Here is a 19,844-nt window from a genome sequence, read left to right as displayed (position 1 = left end):
ACTGAGAGAAACTACACAAATTTACGTCGGGCTTTCTTCTCTCTTTGCTATTCAACCATGTGGAACAGAATCCCAGAAAGGCCATGTTTTAGTAAAAATATAACCTAGTTCAACAGTCTGATTGATAAATTTCTCTTCGGAGTGATTTCGTATAGTTCCGTACATATAAATTGTGTGACAAAGTGAACAATTCTGACATGGAATGTTTTATTAAAATACTTACGTATGAAATCATAGTGGTAAACAGAACAATTTATTTCATTTCAGCTTAGCAGTTTAAAGATACTGAGAATGAAACCAAAAGATTGTTATGTACGTAATGCGAGCAAAACGAAAATTTGTAGTTTCCGTGTGCGGTAAACGTCCAAATGTTCTAGCAACCACAATATTCTTCCAGAGTACATCGTTTAGAACTGCTTTTTAGATGTCAGCGAAGTTTCTTTGTGGTCGTTAATTATCATGTAAGGCTTCGTAATCACAAGGCTTATATCACTCAATTGTTCAGGGGGAAACTGAAAATAGAAGGGGTTTACTTATAAGTAGGCGACCTTTAGTCGATCAGTACTGATACTATCGTTATTCCTGACCTTATAAGTAGTACGTTACATGGGTTCGTGATAAGTAATCTCGTAGAGTTCTTCGAGTGCAGCTAATTAACCATAGTCCAGCCGAAACAGGTTTGACTGACCTCATAGTATTTGTAAGCCTTCTCATATAGGAGTTGAGGTCTATATTCGATGCGGAAGATAGAGGAACTACAAGTCGGAGGTTATTACGTAAAAGAGTTAGGCTGTCATGTATCCAGTCTCGGCTTTCACTACATTGCGAATAATAACAGTTTATTCACAAACACCGAGTAAAGCGGATGGAAAATCAGCAGTCTACTGAGTAGCAACGGCAACTAACAGTGAAGATTACAACTGTCATCGAAACCGGAATTGCGCACTCGCGGTCAGTTCGGGTGTTTTGGTCCGAAACAATGGCGAGTGCTGTACGCAAGAAACTTGTTATTGTTGGAGATGGTGCATGCGGAAAAACTTGTTTACTTATTGTATTCAGCAAAGACCAGTTTCCCGAAGTTTATGTTCCTACTGTATTCGAAAACTATGTTGCAGATATCGAAGTTGATAACAGACAAGTAGGTGTATATGTACTTATTATATGTGGCAGGTTGAATTAGCTCTTTGGAACACTGCTGGCCAAGAAGATTATGATAGGTTACGGCCACTTTCTTATCCTGATACGGATGTAGTTCTGTTGTGTTATAGTATTGATTCTCCTGATAGTTTTGCAAACATTGAGGAGAAATGATGACCAAAATTAGATACTAGGTGTGAGGTAACTGGTGTATTCACGCGGTAGTAACTTTACTACTGCGAGGAATTGGGCACGTGGGTCGGCCAGGCCGAGCTCGTAGAAATCAGCCTCAGCTTAGCAGAACCAGGCTTCGTTGTTATCCGATCAAATAAACGTTAGCTGAAATATGGTTGGTGTCATAATCTTGAACCTAATTACATTAGTAGTCTGTTCTGTCATGGGGAATATAAAGTGCAGGAATGAACGAAGGGAAGAATATTCAAAAATCCGAAAGAATATCACAAAATATGAAAAATTAAAGTAAAGAAATGATATGTAAAAAAACAGACTCACAGTTCCCGAGTTGGTATACCAGATCACTTCAGAATCACCAATGACGTGCCACAAGTATTTGGAATTTGACAACACTTTAGCCAGAGAAACCTTCTGTAGTTGAATCGTGCCCACCCAGTGAAATCAGAAGTCAGGAGCGATGAGGTTCAAAGACATATTTGATAGGTTATCAATATATCGAGAAGTGACAGATCTATACTGGCTAGCGGTTGGAGTAGAAGTTGAGCGCAGCGTTTCCAGTCGTGATCTGGTGCGGATACGTAACCGAGCTCCTTCAGCTAAGTGAGTCCATTAAAACTAATGTCACCTACATACTTCCTTACGTCAGTTACTCCCACTGGAGCATAGACCGCCAACCAGGATTCTCCAACTCACACTGTCCTGGGCCTTCCTTTCTAGTTCTATGCAATTGTTGTTCATTCGCCCCATGTCTGGCTCCATTTCTTGGCGTAATGTGCTCTTCGATCTTCCTATTCTCCTTTGGCCTTAAGGATTCCAAAAGAGGGCCTGCATTGTGACACAGTTGAGATCAGCATCAAATGTCGAAGACTATTGATTTTGGGGATATATTTGCTGCTACACGCAGCACAGTAATAGACGTAAGAGATAACTAACACGAATACTATGTAATTTAACGTATGAAAAATTGGATGTGTGTATTGGAAAACAAACTCCGACTTCCTATCAGTTCCTTACATATCTATATATGAAATGCAACGTTTATAGGATGTTTATTGTCTTTCATGGCACTACTGCATTTGTATTCGTCTCACAATTCTATAAATGGATAACGTAAATGCAGAAAATCAATGAATACATTATTGGAATAAAATATTCCAATAAGATTGCTACGACGATTATTATTTTGTGATAGTTAGCAGTATAATGGGACAATTGATTGTTGGATATCTATTTACTTAAACATAAACACTAGTATAAATTGATACCAACATAGTCATGTGACAAACAATACGGAAGTGAATTTATGAAGAGATAGATGAAGGAATGTGAACACAATTTAATAAAACGACAATTGAATAAAAATAAGTGAATGAGAGTTTTAAAAATAATCGGATAAACAATCCGAACAAGACAAACATAAGCAGGAAGAATCATGTCAGTCAAAAAGGTCCCACGAACCTTTGTTCAGTAAGTAACAGACGATTAGGGTAGGACTAATAATGTCCTTTGTTCTGAGTCCTGTACAATAATTTCCAAAGCCACTGTGTTGCACATATTCTAGGACACCAAAATGGGTAATCGTGATCGACTGGCAGAAGACATTCAAGTACAATATTCACCCAAACCCAAGATACATGTTACAAACTACTCACCTCCCTATTTTTCCCAAACAGTTACAGCGTTAGCATACAATACGTGATAAAGAATTCACAAGCACAATATTTGTAACATATATCCGAGTCACCAAAGTCGGTGTTTTAAGATAGTGACACCAACTGAACTATTGTCACTGTACCAAAGTACATGTTGCCAAAAACTGCATAACTAGCATGGCATTATTAAAAAATATCGTCAAAAAGTTTCGAGACAACACTTTCCACTCACAGACAACTGTAGCGTAGCACCGCAATAGAAGCGAGAGATAACTGACACGAATACTATTAACCTTAATTCATGAAGTCAATGTGTGATTGGTAAAGTCTTTCAAAAGCAATTTTCATCCACTGAAATGATGGAATTTTTTCATTCTACTCACCTTCCTTATACAACAAACACTCTATTCAGGTGTGATACAACTCCAAATCATACAGCCTCACACTCTCTCAAAACTGAAACCGAAATTGAGCACTCGCGGTCAGTTCGGGTGTTTTGGTCCGAAACAATGGCGAGTGCTGTACGCAAGAAACTTGTTATTGTTGGAGATGGTGTATGCGGAAAAACTTGTTTACTTATTGTATTCAGCAAAGACCAGTTTCCCGAAGTTTATGTCCCTACTGTATTCGAAAACTATGTTGCAGATATCGAAGTTGATAACAGACAAGTAGGTGTATATGTACTTATTATATGTGGCAGGTTGAATTAGCTCTTTGGAACACTGCTGGCCAAGAAGATTATGATAGGTTACGGCCACTTTCTTATCCTGATACTGATGTAGTTCTGTTGTGTTATAGTATTGATTCTCCTGATAGTTTTGCAAACATTGAGGAGAAATGATGACCAAAATTAGATACTAGGTGTGAGGTAACTGGTGTATTCACGCGGTAGTAACTTTACTACTGCGAGGAATTGGGCACGTGGGTCGGCCAGGCCGAGCTCGTAGAAATCAGCCTCAGCCTAGCAGAACCAGGCTTCGTTGTTATCCGATCAAATAAACGTTAGCTGAAATATGGTTGGTGTCATAATCTTGAACCTAATTACATTAGTAGTCTGTTCTGTCATGGGGAATATAAAGTGCAGGAATGAACGAAGGGAAGAATATTCAAAAATCCGAAAGAATATCACAAAATATGAAAAATTAAAGTAAAGAAATGATATGTAAAAAAACAGACTCACAGTTCCCGAGTTGGTATACCAGATCACTTCAGAATCACCAATGACGTGCCACAAGTATTTGGAATTTGACAACACTTTAGCCAGAGAAACCTTCTGTAGTTGAATCGTGCCCACCCAGTGAAATCAGAAGTCAGGAGCGATGAGGTTCAAAGACATATTTGATAGGTTATCAATATATCGAGAAGTGACAGATCTATACTGGCTAGCGGTTGGAGTAGAAGTTGAGCGCAGCGTTTCCAGTCGTGATCTGGTGCGGATACGTAACCGAGCTCCTTCAGCTAAGTGAGTCCATTAAAACTAATGTCACCTACATACTTCCTTACGTCAGTTACTCCCACTGGAGCATAGACCGCCAACCAGGATTCTCCAACTCACACTGTCCTGGGCCTTCCTTTCTAGTTCTATGCAATTGTTGTTCATTCGCCCCATGTCTGGCTCCATTTCTTGGCGTAATGTGCTCTTCGATCTTCCTATTCTCCTTTGGCCTTAAGGATTCCAAAAGAGGGCCTGAATTGTGACACAGTTGGGGTCAGCATCAAATGTCGAAGACTGTTGATTTTGGGGATATATTTGCTGCTACACGCAGCACAGTAATAGACGTAAGAGATAACTAACACGAATACTATGTAATTTAACGTATGAAAAAATTGGATGTGTGTATTGGAAAACAAACTCCGACTTCCTATCAGTTCCTTACATATCTATATATGAAATGCAACGTTTATAGGATGTTTATTGTCTTTCATGGCACTACTGCATTTGTATTCGTCTCACAATTCTATAAATGGATAACGTAAATGCAGAAAATCAATGAATACATTATTGGAATAAAATATTCCAATAAGATTGCTACGACGATTATTATTTTGTGATAGTTAGCAGTATAATGGGACAATTGATTGTTGGATATCTATTTACTTAAACATAAACACTAGTATAAATTGATACCAACATAGTCATGTGACAAACAATACGGAAGTGAATTTATGAAGAGATAGATGAAGGAATGTGAACACAATTTAATAAAACGACAATTGAATAAAAATAAGTGAATGAGAGTTTTAAAAATAATCGGATAAACAATCCGAACAAGACAAACATAAGCAGGAAGAATCATGTCAGTCAAAAAGGTCCCACGAACCTTTGTTCAGTAAGTAACAGACGATTAGGGTAGGACTAATAATGTCCTTTGTTCTGAGTCCTGTACAATAATTTCCAAAGCCACTGTGTTGCACATATTCTAGGACACCAAAATGGGTAATCGTGATCGACTGGCAGAAGACATTCAAGTACAATATTCACCCAAACCCAAGATACATGTTACAAACTACTCACCTCCCTATTTTTCCCAAACAGTTACAGCGTTAGCATACAATACGTGATAAAGAATTCACAAGCACAATATTTGTAACATATATCCGAGTCACCAAAGTCGGTGTTTTAAGATAGTGACACCAACTGAACTATTGTCACTGTACCAAAGTACATGTTGCCAAAAACTGCATAACTAGCATGGCATTATTAAAAAATATCGTCAAAAAGTTTCGAGACAACACTTTCCACTCACAGACAACTGTAGCGTAGCACCGCAATAGAAGCGAGAGATAACTGACACGAATACTATTAACCTTAATTCATGAAGTCAATGTGTGATTGGTAAAGTCTTTCAAAAGCAATTTTCATCCACTGAAATGATGGAATTTTTTCATTCTACTCACCTTCCTTATACAACAAACACTCTATTCAGGTGTGATACAACTCCAAATCATACAGCCTCACACTCTCTCAAAACTGAAACCGAAATTGAGCACTCGCGGTCAGTTCGGGTGTTTTGGTCCGAAACAATGGCGAGTGCTGTACGCAAGAAACTTGTTATTGTTGGAGATGGTGTATGCGGAAAAACTTGTTTACTTATTGTATTCAGCAAAGACCAGTTTCCCGAAGTTTATGTCCCTACTGTATTCGAAAACTATGTTGCAGATATCGAAGTTGATAACAGACAAGTAGGTGTATATGTACTTATTATATGTGGCAGGTTGAATTAGCTCTTTGGAACACTGCTGGCCAAGAAGATTATGATAGGTTACGGCCACTTTCTTATCCTGATACTGATGTAGTTCTGTTGTGTTATAGTATTGATTCTCCTGATAGTTTTGCAAACATTGAGGAGAAATGATGACCAAAATTAGATACTAGGTGTGAGGTAACTGGTGTATTCACGCGGTAGTAACTTTACTACTGCGAGGAATTGGGCACGTGGGTCGGCCAGGCCGAGCTCGTAGAAATCAGCCTCAGCTTAGCAGAACCAGGCTTCGTTGTTATCCGATCAAATAAACGTTAGCTGAAATATGGTTGGTGTCATAATCTTGAACCTAATTACATTAGTAGTCTGTTCTGTCATGGGGAATATAAAGTGCAGGAATGAACGAAGGGAAGAATATTCAAAAATCCGAAAGAATATCACAAAATATGAAAAATTAAAGTAAAGAAATGATATGTAAAAAAACAGACTCACAGTTCCCGAGTTGGTATACCAGATCACTTCAGAATCACCAATGACGTGCCACAAGTATTTGGAATTTGACAACACTTTAGCCAGAGAAACCTTCTGTAGTTGAATCGTGCCCACCCAGTGAAATCAGAAGTCAGGAGCGATGAGGTTCAAAGACATATTTGATAGGTTATCAATATATCGAGAAGTGACAGATCTATACTGGCTAGCGGTTGGAGTAGAAGTTGAGCGCAGCGTTTCCAGTCGTGATCTGGTGCGGATACGTAACCGAGCTCCTTCAGCTAAGTGAGTCCATTAAAACTAATGTCACCTACATACTTCCTTACGTCAGTTACTCCCACTGGAGCATAGACCGCCAACCAGGATTCTCCAACTCACACTGTCCTGGGCCTTCCTTTCTAGTTCTATGCAATTGTTGTTCATTCGCCCCATGTCTGGCTCCATTTCTTGGCGTAATGTGCTCTTCGATCTTCCTATTCTCCTTTGGCCTTAAGGATTCCAAAAGAGGGCCTGCATTGTGACACAGTTGAGATCAGCATCAAATGTCGAAGACTATTGATTTTGGGGATATATTTGCTGCTACACGCAGCACAGTAATAGACGTAAGAGATAACTAACACGAATACTATGTAATTTAACGTATGAAAAAATTGGATGTGTGTATTGGAAAACAAACTCCGACTTCCTATCAGTTCCTTACATATCTATATATGAAATGCAACGTTTATAGGATGTTTATTGTCTTTCATGGCACTACTGCATTTGTATTCGTCTCACAATTCTATAAATGGATAACGTAAATGCAGAAAATCAATGAATACATTATTGGAATAAAATATTCCAATAAGATTGCTACGACGATTATTATTTTGTGATAGTTAGCAGTATAATGGGACAATTGATTGTTGGATATCTATTTACTTAAACATAAACACTAGTATAAATTGATACCAACATAGTCATGTGACAAACAATACGGAAGTGAATTTATGAAGAGATAGATGAAGGAATGTGAACACAATTTAATAAAACGACAATTGAATAAAAATAAGTGAATGAGAGTTTTAAAAATAATCGGATAAACAATCCGAACAAGACAAACATAAGCAGGAAGAATCATGTCAGTCAAAAAGGTCCCACGAACCTTTGTTCAGTAAGTAACAGACGATTAGGGTAGGACTAATAATGTCCTTTGTTCTGAGTCCTGTACAATAATTTCCAAAGCCACTGTGTTGCACATATTCTAGGACACCAAAATGGGTAATCGTGATCGACTGGCAGAAGACATTCAAGTACAATATTCACCCAAACCCAAGATACATGTTACAAACTACTCACCTCCCTATTTTTCCCAAACAGTTACAGCGTTAGCATACAATACGTGATAAAGAATTCACAAGCACAATATTTGTAACATATATCCGAGTCACCAAAGTCGGTGTTTTAAGATAGTGACACCAACTGAACTATTGTCACTGTACCAAAGTACATGTTGCCAAAAACTGCATAACTAGCATGGCATTATTAAAAAATATCGTCAAAAAGTTTCGAGACAACACTTTCCACTCACAGACAACTGTAGCGTAGCACCGCAATAGAAGCGAGAGATAACTGACACGAATACTATTAACCTTAATTCATGAAGTCAATGTGTGATTGGTAAAGTCTTTCAAAAGCAATTTTCATCCACTGAAATGATGGAATTTTTTCATTCTACTCACCTTCCTTATACAACAAACACTCTATTCAGGTGTGATACAACTCCAAATCATACAGCCTCACACTCTCTCAAAACTGAAACCGAAATTGAGCACTCGCGGTCAGTTCGGGTGTTTTGGTCCGAAACAATGGCGAGTGCTGTACGCAAGAAACTTGTTATTGTTGGAGATGGTGTATGCGGAAAAACTTGTTTACTTATTGTATTCAGCAAAGACCAGTTTCCCGAAGTTTATGTCCCTACTGTATTCGAAAACTATGTTGCAGATATCGAAGTTGATAACAGACAAGTAGGTGTATATGTACTTATTATATGTGGCAGGTTGAATTAGCTCTTTGGAACACTGCTGGCCAAGAAGATTATGATAGGTTACGGCCACTTTCTTATCCTGATACTGATGTAGTTCTGTTGTGTTATAGTATTGATTCTCCTGATAGTTTTGCAAACATTGAGGAGAAATGATGACCAAAATTAGATACTAGGTGTGAGGTAACTGGTGTATTCACGCGGTAGTAACTTTACTACTGCGAGGAATTGGGCACGTGGGTCGGCCAGGCCGAGCTCGTAGAAATCAGCCTCAGCTTAGCAGAACCAGGCTTCGTTGTTATCCGATCAAATAAACGTTAGCTGAAATATGGTTGGTGTCATAATCTTGAACCTAATTACATTAGTAGTCTGTTCTGTCATGGGGAATATAAAGTGCAGGAATGAACGAAGGGAAGAATATTCAAAAATCCGAAAGAATATCACAAAATATGAAAAATTAAAGTAAAGAAATGATATGTAAAAAACAGACTCACAGTTCCCGAGTTGGTATACCAGATCACTTCAGAATCACCAATGACGTGCCACAAGTATTTGGAATTTGACAACACTTTAGCCAGAGAAACCTTCTGTAGTTGAATCGTGCCCACCCAGTGAAATCAGAAGTCAGGAGCGATGAGGTTCAAAGACATATTTGATAGGTTATCAATATATCGAGAAGTGACAGATCTATACTGGCTAGCGGTTGGAGTAGAAGTTGAGCGCAGCGTTTCCAGTCGTGATCTGGTGCGGATACGTAACCGAGCTCCTTCAGCTAAGTGAGTCCATTAAAACTAATGTCACCTACATACTTCCTTACGTCAGTTACTCCCACTGGAGCATAGACCGCCAACCAGGATTCTCCAACTCACACTGTCCTGGGCCTTCCTTTCTAGTTCTATGCAATTGTTGTTCATTCGCCCCATGTCTGGCTCCATTTCTTGGCGTAATGTGCTCTTCGATCTTCCTATTCTCCTTTGGCCTTAAGGATTCCAAAAGAGGGCCTGCATTGTGACACAGTTGAGATCAGCATCAAATGTCGAAGACTATTGATTTTGGGGATATATTTGCTGCTACACGCAGCACAGTAATAGACGTAAGAGATAACTAACACGAATACTATGTAATTTAACGTATGAAAAAATTGGATGTGTGTATTGGAAAACAAACTCCGACTTCCTATCAGTTCCTTACATATCTATATATGAAATGCAACGTTTATAGGATGTTTATTGTCTTTCATGGCACTACTGCATTTGTATTCGTCTCACAATTCTATAAATGGATAACGTAAATGCAGAAAATCAATGAATACATTATTGGAATAAAATATTCCAATAAGATTGCTACGACGATTATTATTTTGTGATAGTTAGCAGTATAATGGGACAATTGATTGTTGGATATCTATTTACTTAAACATAAACACTAGTATAAATTGATACCAACATAGTCATGTGACAAACAATACGGAAGTGAATTTATGAAGAGATAGATGAAGGAATGTGAACACAATTTAATAAAACGACAATTGAATAAAAATAAGTGAATGAGAGTTTTAAAAATAATCGGATAAACAATCCGAACAAGACAAACATAAGCAGGAAGAATCATGTCAGTCAAAAAGGTCCCACGAACCTTTGTTCAGTAAGTAACAGACGATTAGGGTAGGACTAATAATGTCCTTTGTTCTGAGTCCTGTACAATAATTTCCAAAGCCACTGTGTTGCACATATTCTAGGACACCAAAATGGGTAATCGTGATCGACTGGCAGAAGACATTCAAGTACAATATTCACCCAAACCCAAGATACATGTTACAAACTACTCACCTCCCTATTTTTCCCAAACAGTTACAGCGTTAGCATACAATACGTGATAAAGAATTCACAAGCACAATATTTGTAACATATATCCGAGTCACCAAAGTCGGTGTTTTAAGATAGTGACACCAACTGAACTATTGTCACTGTACCAAAGTACATGTTGCCAAAAACTGCATAACTAGCATGGCATTATTAAAAATATCGTCAAAAAGTTTCGAGACAACACTTTCCACTCACAGACAACTGTAGCGTAGCACCGCAATAGAAGCGAGAGATAACTGACACGAATACTATTAACCTTAATTCATGAAGTCAATGTGTGATTGGTAAAGTCTTTCAAAAGCAATTTTCATCCACTGAAATGATGGAATTTTTTCATTCTACTCACCTTCCTTATACAACAAACACTCTATTCAGGTGTGATACAACTCCAAATCATACAGCCTCACACTCTCTCAAAACTGAAACCGAAATTGAGCACTCGCGGTCAGTTCGGGTGTTTTGGTCCGAAACAATGGCGAGTGCTGTACGCAAGAAACTTGTTATTGTTGGAGATGGTGTATGCGGAAAAACTTGTTTACTTATTGTATTCAGCAAAGACCAGTTTCCCGAAGTTTATGTCCCTACTGTATTCGAAAACTATGTTGCAGATATCGAAGTTGATAACAGACAAGTAGGTGTATATGTACTTGTTATATGTGGCAGGTTGAATTAGCTCTTTGGAACACTGCTGGCCAAGAAGATTATGATAGGTTACGGCCACTTTCTTATCCTGATACTGATGTAGTTCTGTTGTGTTATAGTATTGATTCTCCTGATAGTTTTGCAAACATTGAGGAGAAATGATGACCAAAATTAGATACTAGGTGTGAGGTAACTGGTGTATTCACGCGGTAGTAACTTTACTACTGCGAGGAATTGGGCACGTGGGTCGGCCAGGCCGAGCTCGTAGAAATCAGCCTCAGCTTAGCAGAACCAGGCTTCGTTGTTATCCGATCAAATAAACGTTAGCTGAAATATGGTTGGTGTCATAATCTTGAACCTAATTACATTAGTAGTCTGTTCTGTCATGGGGAATATAAAGTGCAGGAATGAACGAAGGGAAGAATATTCAAAAATCCGAAAGAATATCACAAAATATGAAAAATTAAAGTAAAGAAATGATATGTAAAAAAACAGACTCACAGTTCCCGAGTTGGTATACCAGATCACTTCAGAATCACCAATGACGTGCCACAAGTATTTGGAATTTGACAACACTTTAGCCAGAGAAACCTTCTGTAGTTGAATCGTGCCCACCCAGTGAAATCAGAAGTCAGGAGCGATGAGGTTCAAAGACATATTTGATAGGTTATCAATATATCGAGAAGTGACAGATCTATACTGGCTAGCGGTTGGAGTAGAAGTTGAGCGCAGCGTTTCCAGTCGTGATCTGGTGCGGATACGTAACCGAGCTCCTTCAGCTAAGTGAGTCCATTAAAACTAATGTCACCTACATACTTCCTTACGTCAGTTACTCCCACTGGAGCATAGACCGCCAACCAGGATTCTCCAACTCACACTGTCCTGGGCCTTCCTTTCTAGTTCTATGCAATTGTTGTTCATTCGCCCCATGTCTGGCTCCATTTCTTGGCGTAATGTGCTCTTCGATCTTCCTATTCTCCTTTGGCCTTAAGGATTCCAAAAGAGGGCCTGCATTGTGACACAGTTGAGATCAGCATCAAATGTCGAAGACTATTGATTTTGGGGATATATTTGCTGCTACACGCAGCACAGTAATAGACGTAAGAGATAACTAACACGAATACTATGTAATTTAACGTATGAAAAAATTGGATGTGTGTATTGGAAAACAAACTCCGACTTCCTATCAGTTCCTTACATATCTATATATGAAATGCAACGTTTATAGGATGTTTATTGTCTTTCATGGCACTACTGCATTTGTATTCGTCTCACAATTCTATAAATGGATAACGTAAATGCAGAAAATCAATGAATACATTATTGGAATAAAATATTCCAATAAGATTGCTACGACGATTATTATTTTGTGATAGTTAGCAGTATAATGGGACAATTGATTGTTGGATATCTATTTACTTAAACATAAACACTAGTATAAATTGATACCAACATAGTCATGTGACAAACAATACGGAAGTGAATTTATGAAGAGATAGATGAAGGAATGTGAACACAATTTAATAAAACGACAATTGAATAAAAATAAGTGAATGAGAGTTTTAAAAATAATCGGATAAACAATCCGAACAAGACAAACATAAGCAGGAAGAATCATGTCAGTCAAAAAGGTCCCACGAACCTTTGTTCAGTAAGTAACAGACGATTAGGGTAGGACTAATAATGTCCTTTGTTCTGAGTCCTGTACAATAATTTCCAAAGCCACTGTGTTGCACATATTCTAGGACACCAAAATGGGTAATCGTGATCGACTGGCAGAAGACATTCAAGTACAATATTCACCCAAACCCAAGATACATGTTACAAACTACTCACCTCCCTATTTTTCCCAAACAGTTACAGCGTTAGCATACAATACGTGATAAAGAATTCACAAGCACAATATTTGTAACATATATCCGAGTCACCAAAGTCGGTGTTTTAAGATAGTGACACCAACTGAACTATTGTCACTGTACCAAAGTACATGTTGCCAAAAACTGCATAACTAGCATGGCATTATTAAAAATATCGTCAAAAAGTTTCGAGACAACACTTTCCACTCACAGACAACTGTAGCGTAGCACCGCAATAGAAGCGAGAGATAACTGACACGAATACTATTAACCTTAATTCATGAAGTCAATGTGTGATTGGTAAAGTCTTTCAAAAGCAATTTTCATCCACTGAAATGATGGAATTTTTCATTCTACTCACCTTCCTTATACAACAAACACTCTATTCAGGTGTGATACAACTCCAAATCATACAGCCTCACACTCTCTCAAAACTGAAACCGAAATTGAGCACTCGCGGTCAGTTCGGGTGTTTTGGTCCGAAACAATGGCGAGTGCTGTACGCAAGAAACTTGTTATTGTTGGAGATGGTGTATGCGGAAAAACTTGTTTACTTATTGTATTCAGCAAAGACCAGTTTCCCGAAGTTTATGTCCCTACTGTATTCGAAAACTATGTTGCAGATATCGAAGTTGATAACAGACAAGTAGGTGTATATGTACTTATTATATGTGGCAGGTTGAATTAGCTCTTTGGAACACTGCTGGCCAAGAAGATTATGATAGGTTACGGCCACTTTCTTATCCTGATACTGATGTAGTTCTGTTGTGTTATAGTATTGATTCTCCTGATAGTTTTGCAAACATTGAGGAGAAATGATGACCAAAATTAGATACTAGGTGTGAGGTAACTGGTGTATTCACGCGGTAGTAACTTTACTACTGCGAGGAATTGGGCACGTGGGTCGGCCAGGCCGAGCTCGTAGAAATCAGCCTCAGCTTAGCAGAACCAGGCTTCGTTGTTATCCGATCAAATAAACGTTAGCTGAAATATGGTTGGTGTCATAATCTTGAACCTAATTACATTAGTAGTCTGTTCTGTCATGGGGAATATAAAGTGCAGGAATGAACGAAGGGAAGAATATTCAAAAATCCGAAAGAATATCACAAAATATGAAAAATTAAAGTAAAGAAATGATATGTAAAAAACAGACTCACAGTTCCCGAGTTGGTATACCAGATCACTTCAGAATCACCAATGACGTGCCACAAGTATTTGGAATTTGACAACACTTTAGCCAGAGAAACCTTCTGTAGTTGAATCGTGCCCACCCAGTGAAATCAGAAGTCAGGAGCGATGAGGTTCAAAGACATATTTGATAGGTTATCAATATATCGAGAAGTGACAGATCTATACTGGCTAGCGGTTGGAGTAGAAGTTGAGCGCAGCGTTTCCAGTCGTGATCTGGTGCGGATACGTAACCGAGCTCCTTCAGCTAAGTGAGTCCATTAAAACTAATGTCACCTACATACTTCCTTACGTCAGTTACTCCCACTGGAGCATAGACCGCCAACCAGGATTCTCCAACTCACACTGTCCTGGGCCTTCCTTTCTAGTTCTATGCAATTGTTGTTCATTCGCCCCATGTCTGGCTCCATTTCTTGGCGTAATGTGCTCTTCGATCTTCCTATTCTCCTTTGGCCTTAAGGATTCCAAAAGAGGGCCTGCATTGTGACACAGTTGAGATCAGCATCAAATGTCGAAGACTATTGATTTTGGGGATATATTTGCTGCTACACGCAGCACAGTAATAGACGTAAGAGATAACTAACACGAATACTATGTAATTTAACGTATGAAAAAATTGGATGTGTGTATTGGAAAACAAACTCCGACTTCCTATCAGTTCCTTACATATCTATATATGAAATGCAACGTTTATAGGATGTTTATTGTCTTTCATGGCACTACTGCATTTGTATTCGTCTCACAATTCTATAAATGGATAACGTAAATGCAGAAAATCAATGAATACATTATTGGAATAAAATATTCCAATAAGATTGCTACGACGATTATTATTTTGTGATAGTTAGCAGTATAATGGGACAATTGATTGTTGGATATCTATTTACTTAAACATAAACACTAGTATAAATTGATACCAACATAGTCATGCAACAAACAATACGGAAGTGAATTTGTGAAGAGATAGATGAAAGAATAAGAACACAATTTATTAAAACGACAACTGAATAAAAATAAGTGAATGAGAGTTTTAAAAATAATCGAAGAAACAATCCGAACAAGACAAATATAACCGGGAAGAATCATGTCAGTCAAAAGGTCCCACGAACCTTTGTTCAGTAAGTAACAGACGATTAGGGTAGGACTAATAATGTCCTTTGTTCTGAGTCCTGTACAATAATTTCCAAAGCCACTGTGTTGCACATATTCTAGGACACCAAAATGGGTAATCGTGATCGACTGGCAGAAGACATTCAAGTACAATATTCACCCAAACCCAAGATACATGTTACAAACTACTCACCTCCCTATTTTTCCCAAACAGTTACAGCGTTAGCATACAATACGTGATAAAGAATTCACAAGCACAATATTTGTAACATATATCCGAGTCACCAAAGTCGGTGTTTTAAGATAGTGACACCGACTGAACTCTTGTCACTGTACCAAAGTACATGTTGCCAAAAACTGCATAACTAGCATGGCATTATTAAAAAATATCGTCAAAAAGTTTCGAGACAACACTTTCCACTCACAGACAACTGTAGCGTAGCACCGCAATAGAAGCGAGAGATAACTGACACGAATACTATTAACCTTAATTCATGAAGTCAATGTGTGATTGGTAAAGTCTTTCAAAAGCAATTTTCATCCACTGAAATGATGGAATTTTTTCATTCTACTCACCTTCCTTATACAACAAACACTCTATTCAGGTGTGATACAACTCCAAATCATACAGCCTCACACTCTCTCAAAACTGAAACCGAAATTGAGCACTCGCGGTCAGTTCGGGTGTTTTGGTCCGAAACAATGGCGAGTGCTGTACGCAAGAAACTTGTTATTGTTGGAGATGGTGTATGCGGAAAAACTTGTTTACTTATTGTATTCAGCAAAGACCAGTTTCCCGAAGTTTATGTCCCTACTGTATTCGAAAACTATGTTGCAGATATCGAAGTTGATAACAGACAAGTAGGTGTATATGTACTTATTATATGTGGCAGGTTGAATTAGCTCTTTGGGACACTGCTGGCCAAGAAGATTATGATAGGTTACGGCCACTTTCTTATCCTGATACGGATGTAGTTCTGTTGTGTTATAGTATTGATTCTCCTGATAGTTTTGCAAACATTGAGGAGAAATGATGACCAAAATTAGATACTAGGTGTGAGGTAACTGGTGTATTCACGCGGTAGTAACTTTACTACTGCGAGGAATTGGGCACGTGGGTCGGCCAGGCCGAGCTCGTAGAAATCAGCCTCAGCTTAGCAGAACCAGGCTTCGTTGTTATCCGATCAAATAAACGTTAGCTGAAATATGGTTGGTGTCATAATCTTGAACCTAATTACATTAGTAGTCTGTTCTGTCATGGGGAATATAAAGTGCAGGAATGAACGAAAGGAAGAATATTCAAAAATCCGAAAGAATATCACAAAATATAAAAAATTAAAGTAAGTTCCCGAGTTGGTATACCAGATCACTTCGGGATCACCAATGACGTGCCACATGTATTTGGAATTTGACAACACTTTAGCCAGAGAAACCTTCTGTAGTTGAATCGTGCCCACCCAGTGAAATCAGAAGTCAGGAGCGATGAGGTTCAAAGACATATTTGATAGGTTATCAATATATCGAGAAGTGACAGATCTATACTGGCTAGCGGTTGGAGTAGAAGTTGAGCGCAGCGTTTCCAGTCGTGATCTGGTGCGGATACGTAACCGAGCTCCTTCAGCTAAGTGAGTCCATTAAAACTAATGTCACCTACATACTTCCTTACGTCAGTTACTCCCACTGGAGCATAGACCGCCAACCAGGATTCTCCAACTCACACTGTCCTGGGCCTTCCTTTCTAGTTCTATGCAATTGTTGTTCATTCGCCCCATGTCTGGCTCCATTTCTTGGCGTAATGTGCTCTTCGATCTTCCTATTCTCCTTTGGCCTTAAGGATTCCAAAAGAGGGCCTGCATTGTGACACAGTTGAGATCAGCATCAAATGTCGAAGACTATTGATTTTGGGGATATATTTGCTGCTACACGCAGCACAGTAATAGACGTAAGAGATAACTAACACGAATACTATGTAATTTAACGTATGAAAAAATTGGATGTGTGTATTGGAAAACAAACTCCGACTTCCTATCAGTTCCTTACATATCTATATATGAAATGCAACGTTTATAGGATGTTTATTGTCTTTCATGGCACTACTGCATTTGTATTCGTCTCACAATTCTATAAATGGATAACGTAAATGCAGCAAATCAATGAATACATTATTGGAATAAAATATTCCAATAAGATTGCTACGACGATTATTATTTTGTGATAGTTAGCAGTATAATGGGACAATTGATTGTTGGATATCTATTTACTTAAACATAAACACTAGTATAAATTGATACCAACATAGTCATGTGACAAACAATACGGAAGTGAATTTATGAAGAGATAGATGAAAGAATAAGAACACAATTTATTAAAACGACAACTGAATAAAAATAAGTGAATGAGAGTTTTAAAAATAATCGGATAAACAATCCGAACAAGACAAACATAAGCAGGAAGAATCATGTCAGTCAAAAAGGTCCCACGAACCTTTGTTCAGTAAGTAACAGACGATTAGGGTAGGACTAATAATGTCCTTTGTTCTGAGTCCTGTACAATAATTTCCAAAGCCACTGTGTTGCACATATTCTAGGACACCAAAATGGGTAATCGTGATCGACTGGCAGAAGACATTCAAGTACAATATTCACCCAAACCCAAGATACATGTTACAAACTACTCACCTCCCTATTTTTCCCAAACAGTTACAGCGTTAGCATACAATACGTGATAAAGAATTCACAAGCACAATATTTGTAACATATATCCGAGTCACCAAAGTCGGTGTTTTAAGATAGTGACACCAACTGAACTATTGTCACTGTACCAAAGTACATGTTGCCAAAAACTGCATAACTAGCATGGCATTATTAAAAAATATCGTCAAAAAGTTTCGAGACAACACTTTCCACTCACAGACAACTGTAGCGTAGCACCGCAATAGAAGCGAGAGATAACTGACACGAATACTATTAACCTTAATTCATGAAGTCAATGTGTGATTGGTAAAGTCTTTCAAAAGCAATTTTCATCCACTGAAATGATGGAATTTTTTCATTCTACTCACCTTCCTTATACAACAAACACTCTATTCAGGTGTGATAGAACTCCAAAACATCCAGCCTCATACTCTCTCAAAACTGAAACCGAAATTGAGCACTCGCGGTCAGTTCGGGTGTTTTGGTCCGAAACAATGGCGAGTGCTGTACGCAAGAAACTTGTTATTGTTGGCGATGGTGCATGTGGAAAAACTTGTTTACTTATTGTATTCAGCAAAGACCAGTTTCCCGAAGTTTATGTTCCTACTGTATTCGAAAACTATGTTGCAGATATCGAAGTTGATAACAGACAAGTAGGTGTATATGTACTTATTATATGTGGCAGGTTGAATTAGCTCTTTGGGACACTGCTGGCCAAGAAGATTATGATAGGTTACGGCCACTTTCTTATCCTGATACTGATGTAGTTCTGTTGTGTTATAGTATTGATTCTCCTGATAGTTTTGCAAACATTGAGGAGAAATGGTTACCAGAAGTAGATACCACGAGTTCATAAATCCTATTATAGATCCGGCATTTTTGTCCTGATGTCCCCATTATCTTAGTTGGAAACAAAAAAGACTTACGACATGATGAGGCTACGAAGAATGAGCTTCATAGAACCAAGCAACTTCCCGTCACTTTTAATGAGGGTAAACAAGTAGCTGAAAAGATTTCTGCTTATGCCTTCTATGAGTGTTCAGGTACTGTCTTTACTTATTGTCTAGCTTTCTCTAGCTAAGACCAAGGAAGGTGTCAGCGATGTTTTTGTAGCAGCTACTCGAGCCGCCTTGAATTCAGCGAAGAAGAAGAGGAGGAAATGTGATTTAATTTGATCCTCACTGTTCTCTGAATTGTCTAAACTTGATTTTCCGGTCTCCAAAACGTACATTCCCCTCCTAATTCTTCCTCAGGACCTTAAATTGCTACTTCTATGGACTACTTGTTTCTTTAACGATCATACTTTTTGTTTACCAACAAGACAATCCATTCCACGGAAATACTTACCATTTATTTTTGTCTTGATACTAAGACAGGGCATGCCTCATGTAACTTATATTTATTAAGAATAAATTATTATAATCAGTCGGCTTTTTAACTTTGTTATCCAGCATTCATACCTGTTGAGTGTAACAAAATATACAAAGCCAGTTTATAACTAAATTCTGTTCCAAGTTTATCCGGTCTGCAAAATGATTGCGACTCACCTACTTACTATGTGTTATGCTTCGTATATTCACAAGAGTGGAGCGGAAAGTTGCCTTGTTTATTTCTGTTTGGTTTACGTAGCGGCGCAGGTTCAGATTAATTATTATTACTTCTCCAGTTACATCTAATGAGTCGGTTTTGGCTCAAAAGAGTGTACTGACCATGAATACTGCTTCATTTTACAATGCCATTACCTGCTGTTTGTGTGATATATAGTGAGTGTTTTACTTATCGTTGTTGTGA

At 38.2% G+C, this 19,844-nt stretch overlaps 1 protein-coding gene across 4 annotated transcripts; it reads left to right on the top strand.

Moving 5' to 3' along the window:
- The first annotated feature begins 943 nt into the window (after positions 1-943).
- On the top strand, positions 944-19,482 carry RHO1_3 (GTP-binding protein Rho1). 4 transcript variants are annotated; one of them, XM_051216806.1, is made up of 4 exons: positions 10,998-11,195; positions 18,739-18,888; positions 18,922-19,096; positions 19,131-19,478. In XM_051216806.1, exons 1-4 carry the CDS (start codon positions 11,037-11,039, stop codon positions 19,226-19,228), a joined length of 582 nt encoding a protein of 193 aa, XP_051073845.1. In that variant the 5' UTR covers positions 10,998-11,036; the 3' UTR covers positions 19,229-19,478. The 4 variants fall into 4 exon arrangements, with proteins under 4 accessions (XP_051073842.1, XP_051073845.1, XP_051073844.1 ...); XM_051216803.1 differs by lacking the exon at positions 10,998-11,195 and adding an exon at positions 18,488-18,706 and having other exon boundaries at positions 19,131-19,481; XM_051216804.1 differs by lacking the exon at positions 10,998-11,195 and adding an exon at positions 944-1,138 and having other exon boundaries at positions 18,739-19,096; positions 19,131-19,482.
- Positions 19,483-19,844: the final 362 nt, after the last annotated feature.

The sequence above is a fragment of the Schistosoma haematobium genome, chromosome 1 (genome assembly GCF_000699445.3).
Source record: "Schistosoma haematobium chromosome 1, whole genome shotgun sequence".
Taxonomy (NCBI): Eukaryota; Metazoa; Platyhelminthes; class Trematoda; order Strigeidida; family Schistosomatidae; genus Schistosoma; species Schistosoma haematobium.
The sequence above is the reverse complement of the archived record's forward strand: the minus strand, read 5'-3'. Positions and strand labels throughout refer to the sequence as shown.